This window comes from Chaetodon auriga, chromosome 5, assembly GCF_051107435.1.
Source record: "Chaetodon auriga isolate fChaAug3 chromosome 5, fChaAug3.hap1, whole genome shotgun sequence".
NCBI classification, from domain to species: Eukaryota; Metazoa; Chordata; class Actinopteri; order Chaetodontiformes; family Chaetodontidae; genus Chaetodon; species Chaetodon auriga.
This window is the reverse complement of record NC_135078.1, coordinates 5,587,980-5,610,677: the sequence shown is the minus strand read 5'-3', so window position 1 is coordinate 5,610,677 and position 22,698 is coordinate 5,587,980. Positions and strand designations below refer to the sequence as shown.

The following is a 22,698-nucleotide window of genomic DNA, read 5'->3' as shown; positions in this document are numbered from 1 at the left end:
AATAGATAATACAGAGGGGTATAGCCTACTGAGTAAATACCCCAGTACAAGTACGCAAATGTCCTGCATTCATATTTTATAAAAGTAAAGGCACATGAGTATTATCAGCAAATTACATTAAATGTACATGTAGGTGACTCATTATTCAGAATTCTGACTTCACTGTTACTTAGTTATATATATGTATAATATACATACTATCTGAATGAATCAGCATAAAATGGAATTACTCAAGTACCACCTCAAAATCATTTGTAGCATAATAACTTGTCTTGCAGTAGATGAAACTATAATGAATCAATGAAACTACAAACTATTAATAATATGAAACACAGACAAATGTATCCTTCAATTAGTATAAACATTAATGCTGCAGTTTCAGCATTACCTGTTTTATGTAAAGTTGGGGCTAACTGACAGCCTCACTAAAAGAAAAACAAACTGCCAGTTTGCAGTGACTCAGCTGTTTATACAAGGCTGACAACGACAATACTTTATTAATGCATGAGTTTGTCAGAGTTTTAACAACTAATGCTGGTTAGCCTGAAGGCTCGTGTCACATTAGCTAGTCTAGGCTTGGGGAGTATGTTAACATGCTAGCTGCACGTTAGCTGTAACGTTAAGCTAGCAGTTGTGACCGAGCGACTTGACCGCCTGTGTTGCCTGTATTGTGTTACAGGCAACCATATCAATTTCCAAAAAGTAACGTTTCAATTCAAGTAGACTATTTTTTAATGAAAATGGAATTTAATTACCTTACTGGCTGTAGCCTCATTTGCATTTCCGCTACATTCTGACCATAAACAAGTGCGGACCAGTAAAGCAGACCTGTTCAGTAAGGTTAGTTTGTCACTTCTCAGGGAATATGGAAAATTAAGTGCGAAGGAAGCAGAGTGAAAAAGTGTCAAATTAGTTTTATTGGTAATGTTAGAGAAACATAAAAGGGAATGCAGTTTTTCTACATTAATGACATTATTATCAAATATAATAAATCAAAATACGCACATCATATTCATCATTCCCTGTGTTTTTTTTGTTTTTTTGTTTTTTGTTTGTTTTCTTTTGGTTTCAAGCACAGGTGGATGTAAAATGCAAATTTACGGGGTTTCCAAACATCACAGGTGTGTTTTGCTTTAACATTTCCGTCGATGGCGGGTGCGCACTTCAGGTAACATTCTGTTCTCATCGCCTCACGTGCTCATTTACTGAACGGCACAGATGTGTGTGAGAGGCACCAAAATATGGCGCTATCATTTTCAGCCAATGGGCTGGTCGTTTGTAACAGGTCGCAGCTGGCGTCACTACCGTGGCGGGAACGCGCATTCAAGACTGGAAAGAGGTTGAGAAGGCATCGGGCTCGCGCTCATCTGTTTGGCTGGCAAATGCCTCCGGTGTAACAGGCCGATCATTATGGGGGACCCAGGACCCCGAGACGGGACGGACCATGACCGACCGACCGCTGCGCAGAGCTCACCGTGGCGGTTTATTCCAGGATAAAAACATTTTGTGTGTCCAATAACAAGCGGCCAGTCCATAAGCTGCAGAGGAGGCGGTGTTTGCTGGGATTCAATCAGAGCCAGAGTCGCGGCTGGTAGGTTAACGAGGAGAGAGGGTCGTGAGGAAACTGGTAAGACAGCACTTTACAATCTAACTGGACCCGGCCCGGAATTGCGAGAACGATGGATGAATTGTCGATTACAAGCCGGTCCGGTCAGCCCAACCCTGTCAGAGCAGGGTGGGTTCATCCGGAGTGAAATCGGTCGGCGCTTATCTGTTGGCTTCTCCTCCGCCGGGCGGCGATGTCCGCTTTCTGCCTAGACCTGCAGACGTCTGCCGTGGTTTCAGCACCGCTGGAGCTGGACAGCGACTGCATGGAGCCCCGGGCCAGCCCTGACGCTCAGGAGCCCGGCGGCGTTCAGGGTCACCCGCTGCGGCACACCGGCTCGGGAGGCCTCGGCATGGCCTTGGAGGAGGAACTGGCCATGCTTACCGGGGAGCGAGACGACGAGGACGAGCTGTCGGACCTAGAGACGCCTGCGGTGGGCCATAACGCAGACTTACAGTCGCTCTTCCGTCAAAAGGAAAAAGACTTGGTTTTAGCTGCTAAACTCGGCAAAGCGCTGCTGGAGAGAAACCAAGACTTGACCAAGCAATATGAGAAAATGCACAAAGATCTCAACGAGAAATTAGAGGTAAACTAAGAAAAGAAATGTGGTGAAGTTTTAACGGCCTAAGCCTCTCTCTCTGGTTTGTTCTCAAAATGCAATGTAAACAAAATGTAAGAGGATCACAACAAATGCTGCCTGTGGAGCTCCACTTTGAAGCTGCCACAGGAAGAGGCTTTCACCTGGCATGAATCCATTTTTATGATAGTGTACAATTGTACCAATGTGCTGTAAGATGAAAAGCAGTCACACAGAGTGGACTGAAACTTGCTGGTCATTCTGATCGCAAGATAAAGTCAGCTACAAGGCCTCTGTCCTTAAAGTGACCAACAGCCAAGCTTAAAAAGGTGCTCCACCGTCTGAGTTACATGATGTTGACGGTGAATTCTGCACAGCTGTGCTTTGGCTCATGTTGTTTTTAAAATCCTTCACACAAGCCAACACGTGGCCTGAGAAAATAACACAAAAGCTAATCCTGTGGCTGTCCAGGGCCTACTGTATCTACTGTACATCTGTTCAGCCCTTTGATCCATATTCATCCTCACGGTGCAGCTCAAAGAATAATCTGCCTCTAATATCACCCTCTTCTTATCATTGATGTTGTTACCGTTCCTGCTGTCCTTTTCTAACAGCGCTGGATGTTGTTTTGCTTCTCTTTGATCCCTCCTTTTGTTCGGGCATTTACTCAGACATGAAGCTAGTGGCCACACAGATGCCAGCTGCTTCAGCCTTGGACTTCACCATAACAACAACCCCCATCCAAGCACTGGCAGCCGCTGGTGGTGCAGTGCATCTGTCCACTGTTTGTTGCCATCTAGAGAACGGAAAAGAAGCTTCCTATTAGTTGAACTGCCACTCCAGCAGCTCGGGAAACGAGACTAGTTCAGTTCCAAATTACTACATTATATCTCTGAAATTTAGCCTGTCATACTTGCAGTTATTGCCACTCCTTATGCCTTGTTTTGTAACAAAACGTCAGTTTCTGGTTTATGGTGCGATAGTCAAACTCTCTTCTTTCTTAACCTCATATGTTTTCATGTCAATGCTGAATGTGTATCATCAGCACCACAATCTAGATATTGACTTTTGCCTGGAAGGTAAAATTGTACCTTTATTGTTGTACAATAACATTATGTGAGGGCATCAAGTTGTCATCCTGAACTTTTTTACCATCAATACAGTGAAATATTTCCAACTTTCTCAGCCTGTTGAAGCACCAGCATCTGTATGAAGACAATGCTGTGCATCCGAGCCAAGCAAATGAAGATTTAACCCTCTCTCCCCTCGTTCACATGCAGCACTTGGAGCAGGAGAAGCATGAGCTGCGTCGGCGTCTGGAGAGTCGAGAGGGGGAGTGGGAGGGCCGCGTGGCCGAGCTGGAGACGGACGTCCAGCAGCTGCAGGGTGAGCTGGAGCGCCACCAGGTCCAGCTAAGAGACGCTGACAGAGACAAGACCAAGGCCATCAGTGAGCTCTCTGAACAGAACCATAGACTGCTGGAGCAACTCAGCAGGGTGAGGAGCCGTGTGTGTGTGTGTGTCTGTGTGTGTGTGTGCGCGCGCTTCAGATGTACTGCGTCAGGTGGGCTGGGCCAATCTCCATGGAAGATTTAATTAGCGTGAGCTTTGAGTCACTGTGTCACATGGCCTTAATGCTGCTTTAAATGCCCTTCCACCCACTGTGTGTGTGTGTGTGTGTGTGTGTGTGTGTGTGTGTGTATACAGTATGTGTTTCTGCCTGGCCTGGCCTCGGGGCCACTCAGTTCAGTTCAAGTCTGCTTGGCTGACGTGACATAAGATGCTCAGCCAAGTGAGGATTCATCATCCCTCAGGGGGGATTTACCTCCATCCAGCCTGTTTCTCTCTCACTGCACCTGAATTATGCTCACTCATCAATATAAAAATGGAGCTTCCGGGTCTGTTGAATCATTTAGAATGATTGGACTGCACACTTATGCAATAGCACTCTGCATATTGACAGGTAATTTGAGTGCAGTTATTATAACAGGCAGAGGAGGAAAGGTCTCGTATGAAACACTCAGAGAGACAGATTGATTGATTGATGGATGGACAGACAGACAGACAGACAGACAGACAGATACATACATGCATGCAGCAAAGTTTGCTTCAGAATGCATCCTTGCTGTTGCGATGCACTGCACACACATCAAGAGAAACTGAGACTGGCAGTAGTGCACTAGCATTCGTAGCTACAGCTAATTAAGCCCTGCTAAGCAGCTCAGTGTAACACCTCAATCTGCTCCATCTACACCAAAACAAGGACACCTCATCCATACAGAGTGGTCACTTTGGTGTAACACTACAGTCGCTCTTCAGTGAACTTTATCTTTGTGAAGCTTGCTAATGTAAGAGAGGTGTTCAACTATTTTGTACTCTTTGAGACTATAGTTTGGCCTGGATTATACCCTTGGTGTTCTTGTTAATTTGTCCTGGTGATGTGTCACAGCAATGAGCAGGACCACATCACGCTGCCTGGCCCGTCCAAAGGATATGCAGTTTAAACACCTGTAAGACCATTATAACAACTGAAGGACCATAAACAGAGGCATCAGAGTGTTGTCAGCTGCCAGGTAGGCTGGCAGTGGGTGACAGTGGGAAGCTACATTTCAGGATGCCCCAGAGCTGTGTGTACAAAGGTTGACAAGCCTGCACAGGTGCTTTGATAACCCTGTCAGCAGTGCTGTCTATGGCAACGCTGTGATAGGCCCTGCTGCCAGGCACACGGTGCTCAGGGAGGAGCAGGCGCTGTGCTGTTTATTTTAACCCCTAAACTCGTGGCCGCGCAGAGCTGCGCTCCCTTTCATCTCCATCCGATTAAATAAGGTCCCCGCCCCATCTTGCCCAAACGCCATCATCACATTGCAATCAAGGACTGTTCTGGACTGGTCAGTCACTATATATCTAAGCAGGAGCATGCACTTAGCATAATTAAACTGCATTTAATTTAACTGAAAGGGGTGTGGGGAATCCATAAAGATATTGCCTGAAAGTGGTCTGTTTTGTGTTTTGGGGAGAGCATATCTTGTGGTCTTTGTGAAATTTATGAGACCTAATTGACTGCATCGATCCAGATCTCATGATTCAGTAAATTGGGCAGACAGAGGGAGACCTGCTGGGTAATAGAATAATGAGGTCAGCCACAGTGCTTACTTTCCCTCTCATTTTATCCTTCTTTCTCTCTGTCTGTCTGTCTTGCTCTCTTCTCTTTCGCTGTCTCTCTGCGCTCATTACTAAGCAATGGGCTGTGACTAAGTAATGTTAACTGTTTACAGCTCTGAGTGAATGGAGGGAATGTAAAACTACCCTGAGGAAGCTCTGCAGTAGTGAATCCACTGGAGGCCTGCCATTTTCATCCGCCCTCAGTTTCCCATAATAGTTAACTCTTAAGGCAGAGCAGTCTTATTGTGGTCTAAACTGGTCTGTTTGTGGCCTCCTGTCCAAAAGTGACACGCTCAAGTGATTATGAGCTTCTTATTGCAGTCCTTTGATGTGCCTGCTGGAAATCACATTTCAGAGAGCGTCGACTGGACAATCGACACATCTATTGTCGACCAGGTTCTTAATTGACAGAGCTTGCGCCTCCACAGCCGCTGGGTTTACAATAACAGGCAAACAGGAGCAGATAAATCAGCTCGTGGCTGCCATTGCTGCACCACACAGTAGGATGAATAGTAACTCATTCATCAGTGAACTAACAAATTTTGTTTTGTTTTCATTAATAAGTTATCAGAAATTAATTCAAGTATAATTGTAGAAAAAGAGAAGTACATTTAGAGAAATGAATGAAATAAAATTGCATAACATTTTTTAGGTGTTAATTTTAGATTTAACTAATCTATTTCAGATTTTTTAAAAGCAGCTATTTACTGATATCTTTCTAAATAAATATATCAGCATTAATGTATGTATGTATTTAAGTACTACATATATTTATTTATTAATGAATAAGTCTTTTTGTGTCCTTTATATGAATCTGGGGTAAAGCAAACCTAAAGCAAAACCTACAACCTACAACCTAAAACCTCTAGCAGAGGGAGCCAAAGAAAAACTGCGTCTCTCTTCCTAACAACTCAGGGATCAGGTCTTAACGGAGCCCTCAATTGGCTGCGCCGGGATGACCTTGAGAAGGCGGGGCACTCCATAGGAAGTGATGTAAATCATGGGGTAAAATACAACGCTGAGGGGATTAGGCTATAATCCGTGCTAATAGCCTTGCCATATGCATTCAGTCAGGAACCAAAACAACTCCAGTCCATACTCTACTTAATTAATAACAGCAGGTAACTTAGATATCTGCTCAGAGAAGATTTAAAAACGTAGTCTGCGGCTCTGTCATCACATCTTATCCTGGCTGACACAAACACCCCCTGTGGTTATTCCTCTTTGGGTGTGGGTGTGTGCGTGTGTGAGTGAACTTTCCAATACTGGGTGAAAAAAACCTATATGTTATATTCAATACATCCGGAGAAAATCGGTCCCCATTGATCTAGGAGCAGAGCCTCAGAGGTGTGTGCTGCTCCGTATGAGTCCAGAGTGTGAGAACAGCCAATCTCCTCAGGTCTAATCTGATCAGAGTGAACCAGCAGGAAGGGGACCTTTCTCTAATTACATTACCGCACATGCTCAGAGGGCTGTGGATGCACTGACTCCAGCACAAGTGTCTGCGTGTTTTATGGCCACAGTCAATTCTACTTCCCTCAACCTCGAGAATTTACTTAATTAAACACTGGCAGCAGCCTCCAGTGGCTCGTCAGTCTTGTTTATTTCAGCCTATTTATTCCATTTTTGACTTGTCATTTACAACACATTAACATCTTTGAACGTCAAAGCAGAACTGTGCTGTCCTATGTTGTGTCTGTGCCTCAGCAGCACATCACATGCTGCACAGGATTCAGTTTCACTCCTCTTTTTACAACCTCCAGCCAGTGTTGAACACGGTCCCTGGGCATCTGTCCAGCCATCAGCTTCGATCACATCCAGTCACTGGAGCGCATAGCGTCTGCCTCCCGTCAGCCCAAGGTAGCTGTTGCTCTGGGGATCAGCTCTCAGATTGGCACCTATTGTCATTCGGAGTATTTGTTATGCAACCGTTTGAACGTGGGGTTGCCCATCCTCCATAAGTCTAGACAAGGCAGCGCGCCGTGAAAGTGACGAAGGAAAATACCAGAAGCACTGAGAGCACAAGTCACAGCTCCACCAATCCCACTTCTCCCTGGTTGCCATGACGACCAGAGTGACATGCAAATTGAAACTCCATGTGTTGTTACCATGGGAATGTGCTCCTCAGAATGGCACGAGGATACAGATGGTTTGATGCGAGGCTGACCTTTGATGCACCTGCAGTCATGTCGGCTGGATCACGTGCCACAGACGCAGCAGCTGAACCAACAGGAGTCGTCCCCACTGTTCGAGCCTCGACCCTCCTCTGGAAACAGAATGCTGCTCATGTGAACGTCAGAGTAAAGGGGCTGTAAATGAACGTGTCTCTGTGCTTAGCCCTACTTTGCTGCCCTGGATTCTGTCACAGCGGTGTGATTTGCCCCTGTTTGTCCTGCCGTGCTGATAATGCCGCATGTGGAATCTGAGGAATTTAGGCAGAGATTAAGTGTCTGCAAATCGGGCAGTCTGTGGTCAACTCTGCGGTTTCTCGACGTGATCTCAATCTGTCAGCGCGATGGGGTCAGTGGGTCAGATTTATTCACGTTTGCCACTGTGACCGGCCGCTGCACTGACCGCACATCTGCTTCCCGCACAGCGAGGACAGGATCATGCAGCTGTCACATGCAAACTCACATCGGGCCATTAACTGAAAACCCACTGGCTCAGATACATTTTCTGAGAGTAATACAACGAGGCGACTGAGACCCGAGACGAACTGGAATTGGAAATAAGTCTTAGAATGTGTTTAATGTTTTTGAGGGTGAACTTGTGACAGTACAACATGACGTAGATCAGAAAGTCGTCGTGGGGTACTCAAACAAACAGTACGCACATTCTAATTTCCAGTTGTTCCTTAAAACAGTAAAGCATGTTCAGCATCCTGTATCATGCATGGTCCGGTGTAAATGATTAGCAGGCTATAGCTGACATTTTTACCAACAAGTGTCTGTCTCTTCTCTGTGAAACATCCTCAGAGCTCTCTTGATAGGTTGGAGCACAGATGCTTGAAGTCTCATGTGTTCAATGGTTGCGTTCTATCGTTCAAAAATTTCAGTCCTCTCATGTTTTTAATGTGTAATGTTGAGCTTTCTGTGCTTGGTAAAAGGGCAACTCTGGTGATATGCATCCACAATCATTTTGGTTGTACCGTTTCTCTGTGCAGGTCCTTCAGGTCTTTCATAAAATTATTTAGTAACTTCCCAGATCACGTGTCACCTTTAAGTCCTGAAAACTCGTACATTTCCTGTCCTCTTACCATTTGTTTAACCTGCTTTGAGGACCAGGTAGAGCTGGCACAACATAATGAAACTGAAAAAAGCTCTTCTGTATCACTCATCGCTCATCATTTAGTTATCCATTCACTCGGTTTAAATGTGTTTATATGTTTTTGAAATGACAATTTAACTGACACTCTTTGAATTGTTCTGATTTGTAAACTGCATGTCACTGCTGTTCAATAATTACAAGAACTAGTAGAAGTTATGTGCAGCTGTTATTTAATCCAGATTTAATCAGTAAGGAATAGATGTAATATTCTAGTGTGGTGGAAATAATTTAGCCACTATCATTATGGTAATTTTACAAAATCATTTTGTTTGCCATGTGTTACAGTCTTAGTGCTGCATACCCTTAAAAGACATAACTTGCAAAAGTCCCTTCTGGAATGACATTGCACTGGGCGAAGGGTGATTTATTCATTTATTGTAAGAAAAAACAACAAAAAAACTGCATATGTATGGTAACTTGTCCTCTTGTATTAGAAACATTTGATGTGGGGAGAACATTCGAGCCTGTGGCGTGCATTAAGTCTATTGACATTCCTTAATTACATTTTCACCATAATGTGATTGCAGAAATCACGCAGGGTCACACCAGCCTTGAGCTTCAAGGGTGCTGCATTATTAGTTACTGCACTGAGTGGAGCTGCAGAACGAGAGAGCTGAAGCAGAGCCGCCCTGACAGCCTGCACTTCCCAGAGAGTCCCAGCACAACACAGACAGACTACAACCAGTGTCACCTCAGGACAGAAGTGAACTGAAGTGAGCCAATGTGTCCGCATGACCAACTGTTGAGCCTCCTCACGTCTCTGTGAGCTTCTTGAGAGGCTGCAGCAGTGTGTAGTGCCACCTAGAGGCTGTACTGCAGACTGATAGAATTCCTTCTCAGTTTCACTCTTTGATTGAAAGACAAACCAAGCAAACAAACACATAATGGTAACCTCAATTCAAGCAGGTGGAGATTCTGTTCGAGTTGAAGACTGCTTGCTGCAGTAATCAAAATGGAATTTGTACCCAGTGTGCAGATCAGTCGCTTCCTTAAGTGGTTTTGACATATTTACTATATGTTTAGTCTCCTCAGTGAGCTGTAAAAAGTGAGCGTTTTCCAGGATTTTGCTGTTGCCATGGCAGTGATGATAATGTGAACGGTAGCTTCCTGAGTGCAGCTCTATGCTAATGAAGCTCAGCCAGGCTCTGCATAGCCTGATCCTACCTGTCCAATACGCTCATCTGATGCGCTGAGTGTGCTGCTGGGCTGGACCGCACAAACACTGAGCAGTGGACTGTTTGAAGCTTTGAAAAACATGACATTTGGGTAAAATTGGACTCTCAGTGAAAGAGGGAGCAGGGCAGATTTACAAGAAAGGCAATGTCAGAAACACTCAGTACATAGTGAACATTTAGCATGTTTATTCGTGTGTGTGTGTGTGTGTGTGTGTGTGTGTGTGTGTGCGTGCGCGTGCTTACACTTGTGATCAGACTATGAGTCACCTCAGTATGAAAGGGAACACAGACAAAAGAGCTGCTGCTGGGCACTCTTTCTAATTTAGCTGAGCAGTTAATGTAACACTTTAACAATGTGCTGTAAGGTCAACATTACCATGAACAATAATTAAAGGGGAACGTCACCAGTTTTACACATCTAATCCGTTCGCAGGTGGCAGTTCTACTGCAAATGTGAAAAAAAGTTGGATAAAGTCGTAAGTGTCTCCAGAGGGAGCTGTGTGAAGGCTGATAAACTGCCTCAAGTGATGTCACAGCGTCTCTTGGGTCTGAAGACCTCAGGTTTGAAAATGAAGCTAATCTAAGGGAAGTGAACTTACCAGACCTATGTTGCTCATCTCTGCTTGAGGCTAGCAGCTGCATTAGCAGCTCCTGCCGTTTCAACCAAACCATCAGCCGCTGAGTTGCATTGTGACGATTTGGATCCCTTTTGTTTAACTGCCCATGATGAGTCCAGCAATGTGACAGGAGTGCTGTGCTGTTCTTTTAAAGGTGATTGTGAACTAAATTTTTCTCTCTGTCCTGTCTGTCTGTCTGTCTCCATCCAGGCTGCAGAGGTGGAGAGGCAGCTGTCCACTCAGGTCCATTCATTACGGGACGACTTCAGGGAGAAGAGTATGTCTACAAGCCAGCACATGACACGACTAGAGACTCTACAGGCTGAGGTGAGCTGCTATCAGTAGCATTTTTCCATTATACACCACTTCATTGCAGTTGATTGAATTGTGCTTTTAAGAGCTTGAGCACCAATCAAAAAACAAACAAATACAAACCAAGTAGAAACAGAAACAGAAAAGAATAGCTCGGTACCTTTGATTTGCAAAAATAATGTAGCATGTTGCAGTTATTGACATTCATCTTGAAGCCTGAGTACTTTAGGTGACAGCGGATCCCAAAGGAAGTTAAAGTGAGACTGTGTAACTTTTTGATAAAAGAAATAACAATAGCAACAACAATCATTTGGTAGCAATAAAATGCACCGCTGTTCAATTCAATGTCCTCATGAGTTTTGTTTCTACTGTCTTACTTGGTCTGGTATGACCAGTAACTTATGGTGTAAACTTACAGTGTAACTGACTTCACCAAGACAGAGCTTGTTTTATGGCTGTTTTTTTTTTTATATTACTGTTGCAGTATGTTTTAGCATGCTACAGATAATCATTTCAATGGTAAAATGAGATATGAACACACCGTACCTCATCAGGAGGCTGTTTCCAGCACTCTTCTCACTCACAGTCTGATGATGATGCCTGTTAAACAGCTGACTAAAGAGAATTTGGGGAAATTCAGGAAAATTCAGTGTTATCATGTATATACCACTATTTGGCTAAGTTACATAGTTTCACTTTAAAGGTGGAGCTTTTGGTGAAAAAGAGTGGAATAAACTCCCACTGAAGGGAAACCCTGCTTTAATGTCTTATTTTTCAGAGGAGGATGGTGTTAACCCACTATGCTAACAGCATTTCTAGGAAGTGTTTGTTCTGTCAGAGCAGTTGTGAGATTTCTCTTTCTTTAATCTTTATCTCTCTCCTCGCCCATTCGTCCTTCCTCACTCTCCTTCTCTCTTGGTTGGAGCAGCAAGGGCTAGAAGTGAGTGTCTGCCGGTCAGACTGCATGCTGCATGTACCGCCTTGTAACATAATAGAAACAAGGATTGCATTATTCCATTATTTACCCTTGAATTTGCAATTGTTTCCCCTCTGCCCAATTACATGAGTTGATGATAGGGCAAACTACGATTATTTTATAGGGTATGTCTTTGAATCTCATGTTGAATGAAATACTGACTCTTTTGACCTGATGCTTTACAAAAAAATAATACCTTTACATTCAATATTAAATCCCTGTTTGACATTTCCATTTGGCAATCCCTGTTTCCTGACATGGAGCATGAAAAACATGCTTGGTTGTCGTAACATGAGATGCATCGTGATGTCAGCTGTGTCATGCGTGATATTTGCCAGATACAGCCTGTCATGAATAAAGGTACCTTCACAGCATAACAGCAATTGAGATTTCCCAGCAGCTTCTCTTCAAAGCTAGGCAGAAAACACCCAGACTGCAGAGCCTGTGCTATAATTGGGAGAAAACGCTACCGCTCTATATTTAGCTGAGATACTGCAATGTCTGGGTGCTCCCACTTTTCCAAAGCTTTGCCTTTATATGACATGTGCTGATGACTAATGGCTTTTTGCCCTATTTGTATGAAGAGACTAGCAGCCCAAAAATATCCAGACCCTGGCAATGTGGCTGCTCATATGGTAGTGAAAACAACTGATCCACATGTAAGCTCCTGCACTGTGAAGTAGGTTACCAGATGTAGGTCAAAAGCGGGAGGGATAAAAATGAACAAGCACTGATGTTTGTTTAATGGGGAAAGCTGCTCGGGCAGCTTCAAGGGAAAACAATTCATGAGGAATATGTGGTGTGGCTGCAATGCCAGCCTTCAGCAGAAGGCCGTTACACATGCATGGGAAGGAGTAAGCTGATATCAAGCTTTGTTGAGACGCTAATATATCACCAAGACATTCCTGAAGACGAGGGTGGCAACTAACGCCTACACCCGTGCTAGGCAACACACATTCTTAAGGCCAGTGGGAGTGCTTTTTAATCTTGTGTAAGAGCCCAGCTTGCTTCAGACTAAGGAAAACAACAAAATTTAGCCCTTAATGAGGTACCATAACTGCCCATCTGTCCGCTATCGACCAGGAAATCTAAACAATCCTCGGTTTCTCCAATCAATGCTCATTCCCCGTGGTGCAGGAACTAACTGGTGCTGTTTGACATGTTAGATTAAGATGCTGTCGGAGAGGAAGATGGAGTTGGAGCGTCGGGTGCACGCCATGCTGGAGGAGAACGAGCTGCTGCAGAATACGGTGGATGACCTCAGAGAGAGGACGCTGGTGTTGGAGAGGCAGTGTCATGAGAAGGACCTACAGGTACAGACACCAGTGAAGGATTGTTAGATCTCAGACCTTTGAGGAATAGCTACAATCTAATGTGAGTAAATGACCTTCTACAAAGGTAATCTTTGTGTGTTCACACTGCTGTTTGTCCTTGAAGTAGTCAAGTGAGCCGTCAGTCCAGACCAGGTACTTACTTTGCCCTGTTAAGTCCCAGTTTTGAATCCTCCGTTGTGTCCAGTTACGGCAGAGCCAGCTGGAGCTCCAGGAGGTTCAAGTGTCCCACAGACAGCTGACTGTCCGGCTGGAGGAGCTGACGGAGGAGCACAGCCTCCAAAGCCTCACCCCGCACCCGTCCAGCCTGCTGTGTGAGATAGAACAGAGCATGGAGCAGGAGGAGCAGGAGCAGGAGAGAGAGCAGGTAGCTCCAGCAGGATCCTGCTTGGTTGTAGAATCACTGTCTAAGACTGTTCTTATCTAAACACCCCCACCCGCTTGTCTGTTCAGCTGCGTCTTCAGCTATGGGAGGCCTACTGTGAAGTTCGCTCGCTCTGCTCCCATCTCCGGGGAAACGACGTCACGGACTCGGCGTTGTCCACCGACTCTTCCATGGACGAGTCCTCGGAGACGTCCTCAGCCAAGGATGTGCCTACGGGAAGCCTTCACACCGGCCTGCTAGAGCTACGGAGGCTAACACAGAATCTGCTGGATGGCAACGAGTCCACGGTAATTAACTGCACGCTGGCAACTAGTCAGCACTGTCAGCATAGCCTGTGTTTGAAAAAAGGTGAGATAATACCTAACTTTAGGGCTCTGATAATTTCCTAACTATGTCCCAGGAAAAACTGTGTCATTTGGAGTAACCTCTCCTTTATTTCAGTTCAAAGAAAGAGTAAGTAAATGGACAGGAATACACACAGACAAGTTACAGATACAGTAAGAAACCATCCACTGCTATACAGTATTAATCACTTAGCTAAAGTAGCATCCAGTGGTTGCCACATGTTTACCATCAAACACATACCTGTGGGCAGCTATCAAGAGTCATAAATCAGTGACAGTTTAATATCTAACAATACTGAACAGAACTGTTAACTCAGGGTTTGTAACCCAGCAATTTAGTTTTTTCAGGATAGAAAACCCTCATTCTGAACATGTAGCTATAGTTACATTTAACGTGCCCCCGTCAGTTGAAGGGGTGTAATGCCTGTGGTAGTTATTGTGATGGTTCAGTAGTTTTGTAGAGTTTATAAGCAGTTGTGTCCTTGTTTCCTTTAAGGAAGTGTTGAAAAACAGGAAAACAGGAAATGCATGTTAACCAAAATAAATCTACAGTAATCATTGGAATCTTCATTCTCCATATTTGTTGAGTTGTATTGTATTTGCCTGAAGACACATTTTATATTTTTGCACATTCAGCTGACCTGCTGTGCACTGAATGGAGACTCTATAGGTTCCTTTCTAGAAACTTATTAGGAACCTCTGCGACCTGTAAAATGAAGTGTTACCAGAAAGTTGTCTAACTTGATAATGCTTCCTCTGTGGGCCCAGTCTACAAACATAAACTGTGTGTGGCAGCAGCACACATACTGCACATGCATTGAGTGTGTGTTGTGAAGTGGTGTGTGTTGTGTGTTGAAAGGGCTCGCGGCGCAGTGATGAGGAGGCTCTGGAGGAGCAGGTGAGGAAGCTGGGAGAGGAGCTGAGGGAAGTCAGAGAGCTGTACGAAGCTGAGCAGGACAAGACACGCAGCAATGAAGAGGAGGCGCTGCAGCTGCACAACCAGGTCCTGTCCTCTGCCACGCCGCTGCACATATGCTCACACATACTCGTGCCGTGCATGGAACATAAGAGATCAGGTGATACATACAGAGGTTAACGCGTGAGCAGGAGGCATTAATCTTCACAGCAAGGCTCTGCTGCGAAAAAGTGTCACACAGCCCTTATTAATTCAAGATCACATCCGGTCTTTCTTGGCGGGATAACACTGCATTAAGGAGTGCTCACGTCTAAGAATAACATTTAAACGGCCCAGTGCTGCAGATGTAGTCCTCGCCACTTTGTGTGCCAGTGTGAACTTGATGTATGTTGTTTGTAATGTAGGACATCGCCTCAACCTTGTCTTCTCTCTGCCAGGACAGCTCACTTTCTCCTGTGGGTCTGAAATGCCATCTTACATGATTTACACAAAATATGCTCCACACACACACACACACACACACACACACACACACACACACACACGCACACACACACACGGATCAGTTATTTTCCTCTTGAACTGGGTCAACTAACCATCAGTCTCAGACATGAGCACCCCTCCGTATAACGTTGACATCAGAGGCCGGATGCAGTGTTGAATTTGAGGCCAGTAACTCACACGTCTGCGTCATCCTCTCATGTGACCTGCAGATGGCGCTGCTCTCCGTAGAGATGTGCTCTCTCCGGGAGGAGAACGAGCGGATGAAGATGATGGCTGAAATCCGAGAACCCAGCGAGCAGCTCCAGAGTGCCATCAGAGACAGAGACGATGCCATAGCCAAGTAGGATCACATCACAGATGCAAATATGCAGGATTTCTCAGGCAGCTAAGCTTTCTTCATCAATGTAATGTCAAGGTTAAAGGATTAGTCCAGTTTACGTTCCTTTAAAGTTTGATGAGGACTCAGACACTGATTCAGAATCAGAATTGTCCTTTGCATTTGCCCCATTTGTCCCTTTTTATCACTTCGATACAGATTAGATCAACACACATTACAGATGCAGTCAGTCTCTGCTCTTGCCTAAAGACGTAGTCAGACTAGGATTTTCTTTTGAGAGAGTTATGCTTGTTTGCTTTCTTGCTGAGAGTTAGCTGTTAAATATGAAGCTACCACCAGCGGTCAGCTGCCTGAGCTTCAAACAACTAAATCCTCCTGGAGTCCTGCTGTCACCATGGGGTTGTGATCATAACAAGTCCATGAGTGAGCTTCAAAGTGCATGTAGGTGGATTTTGTTACCAGTGGACAGAGGCAGGCGAGCTCTATCCCTCTGTTTCCAGTCAACTGGCTGCTGGCTGTAACTTTATATGTACAGAGAGGAGAATTGTGTCGATCTTCTCATCTAACTTTCTGCAAGGAAATGAAAATGTGTGTTTACCAAAACGTTGAACACCATGTAAGCGAGCTGAAGCAGAGTTTCTCTTGGGCCTTCGTGCCGTGTCGATGTCACTGACTGACACGCTGTCCGTGCGTCTTGCAGGAAGAAAGCGGTGGAGATGGAGCTGGCCAAGTGTAAAATAGACATCATGTCTCTGAATAGCCAGCTCCTGGACGCCATCCAGCAGAAGCTCAACCTGTCACAGCAGCTGGAGGCTTGGCAGGTGGGTCAAAGGTCACATGTGATACATTAGCGCAAGCCTAATAGTGTTTTTGTAGTATTTTGGAACAGCTATGGTTGTTGCATAAATACTTTGTAAATGTCTGGATGAATTCCGCATGAAATCATCCAACTTGAGATGAAATTAGTAAACTGAATGTTATATAATGTATTTAAGAACTTCACACTAACTTCTAGAAGAGTGTGTCCATTTTCTTCCCCTCCATCTAACTTATGTTCAATGTCTATTTTAATCTGTCCACAAACACTAAACCACTCAATTAACTTCTGAGGGCGTAAGTCAGTCGCCTCTCTGTGATGGGTGTCATTAAGCAAACATATTACGTATAAAGCCTGCGAACACTGAGTGTGTGTGTGTGTGTGTGTGTGTGTGTGTGTGTGTGTGTGTGTGTGTGTGTGTGTGCTCCCTCCCTCCCCTCCCTCATCTGTAACTGGCGGCTCTTTCCTCTCTCTTTCCCTGCCCACAGTTTGCCTCCTCAGGGCTCTTTACTGTTTGGCTCTTGTGGTTTCTGATCTAGTGGCCTTTCTCAGCTTCCGTACCACCCTTTCTCCCCTGTGGTACCCCCCCCCTCCTGCCTTAGAGGTGAGCCCGAGCTGCGCCATCTCGCCGTTTCACCCTGCACTAACCCGACTACGCCACGCTGAGCCATTCCATGCCACGGTTAGCCGATTCAGGAGAAACGCCCATCCCAGCCCCCCTTTCTCTCCGAAACCATCACCACAGAGAACCATCCAAACCCACCACCCTCTCTCTCCACCCGTCTCTGTCTCCTCTCTCCATACACCTGTATCCCCTGAAGGAATGTTTTGAGGAGACTGGTCCACTGGTCAGCTTACCTGTTAAGAGATGAGAGCACAGACACCAAAAACACCCAGTAGATCATAATGCTTTATTTCTGCCGCTGTATGTTGAGTGAAATTAGGCGACATCCACAGTAAAAACACTAACCTTTTACTAATAAAAAGTCTGTATTCGTGTACTAAGTACTTGTTTTTAGTCTTCCATCACACACTGTTTTAGCAGCTTATCAGAGCCCTCTGGTGGCCTCATCTTTCACTACCTACTACACTACCACTAACAACAAACCTGGCAACGTTTTCCATCCACTGGATTGGTCAAAGTCTCAGGAGTCACAAGATGGTTAACAGGATAGGAAAGAACACAAAATCTGTTTTTTTTTTTCAGACTTTGCTCTAATGTTTGCATTTTCCTGTGAATAACAGAGTACTTTTACCTTCTCAGGCTTCTAAGAGCAGTTCAAAAGACTCAATCTGAGGTCACAATGTGTCACAAACTGAAACGTTTGGGAATAAATTGGAAACTTACAGTGACCTTCTGAACAGCCACAAGCCCTTTTCCTGGAAAGAGAAGTGACATCATAAGGGCCTAAGTCAAAATCAATTTTTAGATCTTCATTGTTTTAGTTTTGTGCTTCTTTTGCACAAATTCCTAAATAAAGGCATCTCGTTTTTGCCTGGGAGCCACTGAGCAGGTTAATCTGACCACGATCATGTTCTGGGCTGCATGTCATTTATGATTACTTCCTGTTTTATTGAGAGATATAAAGTAAAAAAAAAAGATCTACCAAAGGTGAAAGGTGATTATTGTGTCTGTAATCAATGCTGACCAGGTAACTTGATCAATGAGTCCAATCTCCCTAAAACTTCCTGCAACACCTCACCGTACGCCCCCTCTGTCCTGTCCTGCTCTCACTCATGTTTTTGTCCTTGGCTTTAGGATGATATGCACAGAGTGATTGACCAGCAGTTGATGGACAAGTACCAGGACGAGTGGCGCTCGGCCCCTTCCTCCCTGTCAGGGTCGTCCAGGGCCCACGGCGGCCAGTCCTCCAGACGAGCTCACCGCATCTCCGACCGGGATAAGAGACTTTTCTCTTTTTTCAAAAAGAGCTGAGCCCCATTGGACTGGCCCTGAGCACAGCAGACAGACAGAGACAGACAAGGCGAGGGAGAAGGAGGGAGTGGCTTCACAGCACAGGGGTAACAACACAGCCAAAGACAGGCAGCGGCACACAATGAGGTTTTTTTTTGGGGGGGGGGGGCATTTTTGCACTTTATGTGTCCCATTACTCTTCTCCTCGCTGATTAATTGGTGACTGTTGACAATGAGAGATAGAAACATAAGAGTAGGACTTCCCCAGAGGCTTTGGCTTCAGCCCCTCTTCTAGAAAGCTATCGGTCTTACAGAACATGAACAGGGTCACAAAGTTTACCTCCAGAGAGGAAGGTTTCCTTGTAGTGCCTACGACCATCTCTACTAGCCCACTGCCAACTCTGTAGAGAGGGAACATGATGTGCAAATGTTACTGTATGCATCCCAGTTATCAGGCCAAGGAGTCTGGGGAAAGACAGGTGGATGTATGGGCCATTGCAGGGTCGTGGCAATAGATGAGCATAGCAGGACAGAGCTGCACGGAGCAATGATGCTGCAGCCTGCCCACGTGTGATCTCTCAGGTTTATTCATTTGTTCAGGGGGTGTTCACAACATGAGGCGACAGCTTGATGCATGAGGACCAGAGTGTGCTGTATATCTGACAAAACAAAGGACAAAAAGAGGGCATATTTTCTCATTGACAGCCGTGCAGGTTCTTCATCTTACAGTGAGGATTTAGCACGGCTCAATGTCCCAGGCCCAAACTTCCAATCAAAGTGAGAAAAAGACCTTTAAAGGGAAACTCCAGTGATTTAGCATTGCACTTTAATAAAGTCTGGGGACTCTCTAGTCAATATTTTTATATAAACAATGGATCAAATAACTATGTGTAATCTGAAAAGGGGTCACTCATCGTCAAATGCACGGGCAATCATCACCCAGCTGTGCAGTTCCCCTCAGCTCTATGCAGTGTTTTAGCTTTTCTTTTAGCTCATTGTTTTGTTTTTAAATCGGACTCCTGCTTGTTCCCAAAGCAATGACACATATCATCATGCTCGAGTGTCATGCATCATTCTGAGGTGAAACAGGAACAAGCTTGAAGATCCCTAAAATTGAGTGAATGTATAAAAACCAGCACTTTTTCGTTGGGCCAGCCTGCGGTGAGCTCTACGAGGCCTTCATGTTCATCTCTGACATCTGAATAAACCTCTGGGTGATGCTGTTAGTCCAGGTGGCATCATTTTTCCACCGTTCACTTTATTTTTTATATTTAAAACATTTCTCAGAAAGGCACTGTCCCAACATTGTCCTCATGATGTCAGTCATCTTCCTAGTTGACCAAATGTTCAAAATGTTTACATCAGCTTGTGAAGGAGGAAGAACGACATAGAATGCTTATCAACTGTCCGAGTCAATCGATCCAGCTCAACAATAACCTGTTGAATGTCCTGTCATCAGAGGGTTTGTCCGTGTGCAGAAGCTCCACTAACCTTCCTCGGCAGTGGTCAACATCAGAGCTGCGTTGGTTCAACACTAATAGAAAAGGTCTACCTCCATTCTCATTGCTTCAATACTTCATGGGCACTTTGATTTCCTAGCTGCCGGGCTTCCGTTTTAGGCGACATATCTGTGACTCCATTTGTAATACAGTATGTGTTGACCTGAAATCTCCGAGCGTGAGTGAGTTGCGGTGTGGCACGGTGATGTCTCATGTCTGTCTGTGTTTGTACTCACGTCTAATGCAGCTGTGCAAACCTATGCAGGTGTCTTCTTGTCGTCTCAGCTGGTTGTTGGGCAGGATCAACCCAAAGAATGATTTTTATAAAAAGTCGAATAGGTTTGGACAAAATCGATATATTTATAAGAATGCATACCTTTTGAATGAAAATCTTTTTTTAGAGAGAAATATACCTGTACATTGTTTTTTCTAGGCTGTTTTTTTTTCATGTGTGTCCAAAACAGTGAGCAGGAATTCCACTGGTGAGTTGGACGCTATCATGTATGAAGGTGTTTATTTGACTGGTTGGGTGTGGCATGCAGTCGAGCTGGCGAGAGATTCAGGAGCAATTCTAAATTTCATCCAAATCATTCATCAAAATGATGCATAATTTACCGGAAAGATCTCAAGGAGCCTCATGAATCTGTGTGATAATCCAAGAGTGCCCCATAAACTGCACAGTCAGCTGACAGGTCTTAGTAGCACTTCCTGATATCATAAGCAACCCTGTGCAAACACTTAACAAATTGTAGCCAATCAGTTATTTAATTATTAATAGATTTTTTGCTAATGCTTAATGGATTTGTTGTGAGGCATTAATTAGAAAAACCTTTGGGTTGCCAGATTGTAACAAATCTGTTGAGTCAAGTCATTAAAAGAATATTTTGACGTTTTGGGGAATATGTGTATTTGCTTTCTAACAGAGTTGGATGAGAAGATCAGCTCCACCCTCATGTTTGTCTGCTATGTATGAATCTGCATTCAGCAGGTGGTTAGCTTAGCTTAGCTAGCATTAAGACTGGGAACATGGGCAAACAGTTAGCCAGGTGATGTTCTTACCCATCTCTCCATCAGAAAGTGAATGAAGGTATTCTCCAAATGTTGAACTATTCCTTTAATAGTCATCAGTAAAGCGTGTTAATTCTGCAGTTAAAAATGTTAATAAATCCATAATGAAGAGTCTATTAGTTCAAACAAACCAACAGCAACAGTTAGTAAGTCCTCTGTAAACATAAATGTTAATAACTCTTCTTACACTGGGTGAGACAAAAGTCTGCACTTGGAAATAAATGAATCCATTTGTTTTGGTCCACATGCTCTACAGCCCTTCCTGAGTCTTTCTGATGAGTTCAAGAGCTAAACAGACTTATCGAGTGAGGGAGGATAAACAACAGCTGCAGAGATTTTCACAACTTGGGCACCCAAAATGAACATTACTTTTTTTTTTTTTTTTTTTTTTTTTTTTTACCAGGAAGGCCCAACTGAGATTAAAAATCTCTTTTTCAAGGTTGTCCTGGCCAAGATAGGCAGCGCTATCGCCAAGTAACAGAGAGAGAAGATAGGACACAGCAGGCAACACAAAATGTGCCACAAAATCTGAATTAAACATAAATGCAATGGGATTTCTTCCCAAAAACAATAATAACAGAAAATGTATTTAAAACCATAAAATAACTTAGACCAATTCAAAACAGCAACTTAATCACACATCAAGACTTTAAAGTACCTCAAACATGAGCAGCCAGAGGACAGAGCGTCCACCTCCTGCAGCAGTGATCTGAATTCACCAAGAGTCAGCAGACGTTTCAGTTTTAGGTCTAACTGCAGAAGGTTCCAGGCATTCGTTAATGATTCATTAACCTTTAATACAAACATCAAAAACTTGGCCTTATTAGGAAGTTCTCTCACTGCTCCCGTTCCTTCCTCAGGCAGCAATAAATGGAAAGTGTGAAAGTGGGTGTATTCAGAAACTTGTACTTTGGGACTCCCTCCATCGGCTGATGGACAGGTGGGGACTAGAACCACAGCTGCCTGCAGCAAGCTTGGATTAAACACCACTCACTGCTGCCATAACCAAACTGAAATTTGTCTCACTTCGTGTCACTTTTTTGTTGGGAACAATTTACCGTAACATGTTTGGTTCTGTCATAATTGCGGTTTCTGTTTCTTCTTTGACTGTTTGTATTGTTCAAGACTGTCGCTCCGACACTGTTGACTGTACTGATTCATTTTGTGATTGAAAGCATTTTCCAGACGGCGTCTGCTGCGTGTTTCTGTGGTAAACATCCTGATGCTGCTGCTGTGGGTCCAGTGTGTGTGTGTTGCAGTGACAGACAGACATGCCATTGAGTGTGTTTTCTGTTGCTTGTCTCCACTCGGTCGGATGTTGTTTTGGAATTTAGTGCTTTTGGTGGGCTCATTGTGCTCCGTGTGAGTGCTTCCATTCACCACTGACTTACGGCACTGTTTCAGTTACAGAATGCTTCAAACTATTCAAAATATTTATCATGCAATTTTCTGAGCATTTTGGGGATTTTTTTGTACAAATAAATACTTTACAATCTGCTCGTCTCCCCTGATTTGGCCTTGAAATACGGCCGCTTCCCTTCTCTGGTTCCCACAGTCAGACATGAGGCTTCTTTACTTTGAGCTGAAGACAGACAACCCCATCGTGTACAAAGAAGAAAACAACAGCAGGGAGAAAGGACCCAGCAAAGGTTTTATGACATGGAATTTGCATAAAGTGTCACTACATGCATGATGAGAGGAACATGCAGACTGAATGAGCAGCAGGAAGAAGCTAAGACCAGTCATAGCATTAATATCCACAAGTGGCCTCATGACTTTGCTGATCCTCTGGCCTTTCATGTTGTGCCACCAGCAGGTCAAAGTTTTCACT

The 22,698-nt window shown here is 44.4% G+C and overlaps 1 protein-coding gene across 3 annotated transcripts; it reads left to right on the top strand.

Annotated features, from left to right (window-relative positions):
- Nucleotides 1-1,344: 1,344 nt before the first annotated feature.
- bicdl1 (BICD family like cargo adaptor 1) lies at nucleotides 1,345-22,362 on the top strand. 3 transcript variants are annotated; one of them, XR_013077157.1, is made up of 12 exons: nucleotides 1,345-2,192; nucleotides 3,464-3,679; nucleotides 10,674-10,790; nucleotides 11,704-11,715; nucleotides 12,918-13,064; nucleotides 13,270-13,449; nucleotides 13,536-13,754; nucleotides 14,671-14,814; nucleotides 15,441-15,571; nucleotides 16,269-16,389; nucleotides 16,874-16,989; nucleotides 18,145-22,362. XR_013077157.1 is itself a non-coding variant. In XM_076730060.1 (11 exons), exons 1-11 carry the CDS (start codon nucleotides 1,800-1,802, stop codon nucleotides 18,319-18,321), a joined length of 1,857 nt encoding a protein of 618 aa, XP_076586175.1. In that variant the 5' UTR covers nucleotides 1,345-1,799; the 3' UTR covers nucleotides 18,322-18,459. The 3 variants fall into 3 exon arrangements, 2 of the variants coding, with proteins under 2 accessions (XP_076586175.1, XP_076586176.1); XM_076730060.1 differs by lacking the exon at nucleotides 16,874-16,989 and having other exon boundaries at nucleotides 18,145-18,459; XM_076730061.1 differs by lacking the exons at nucleotides 11,704-11,715; nucleotides 16,874-16,989 and having other exon boundaries at nucleotides 18,145-18,459.
- Nucleotides 22,363-22,698: the final 336 nt, after the last annotated feature.

Excerpts from the sequence above, each read along its gene's own strand:
- bicdl1 (XM_076730060.1), top strand. The coding sequence starts at position 1,800 with ATGTCCGCTTTCTGCCTAGACCTGCAGACGTCTGCCGTGGTTTCAGCA. Across the intron at positions 14,815-15,440 it reads CGCTGCAGCTGCACAACCAG|ATGGCGCTGCTCTCCGTAGA; the intron begins GTCCTGTCCTCT and ends TGTGACCTGCAG. Across the intron at positions 16,390-18,144 it reads AGCAGCTGGAGGCTTGGCAG|GATGATATGCACAGAGTGAT; the intron begins GTGGGTCAAAGG and ends CCTTGGCTTTAG.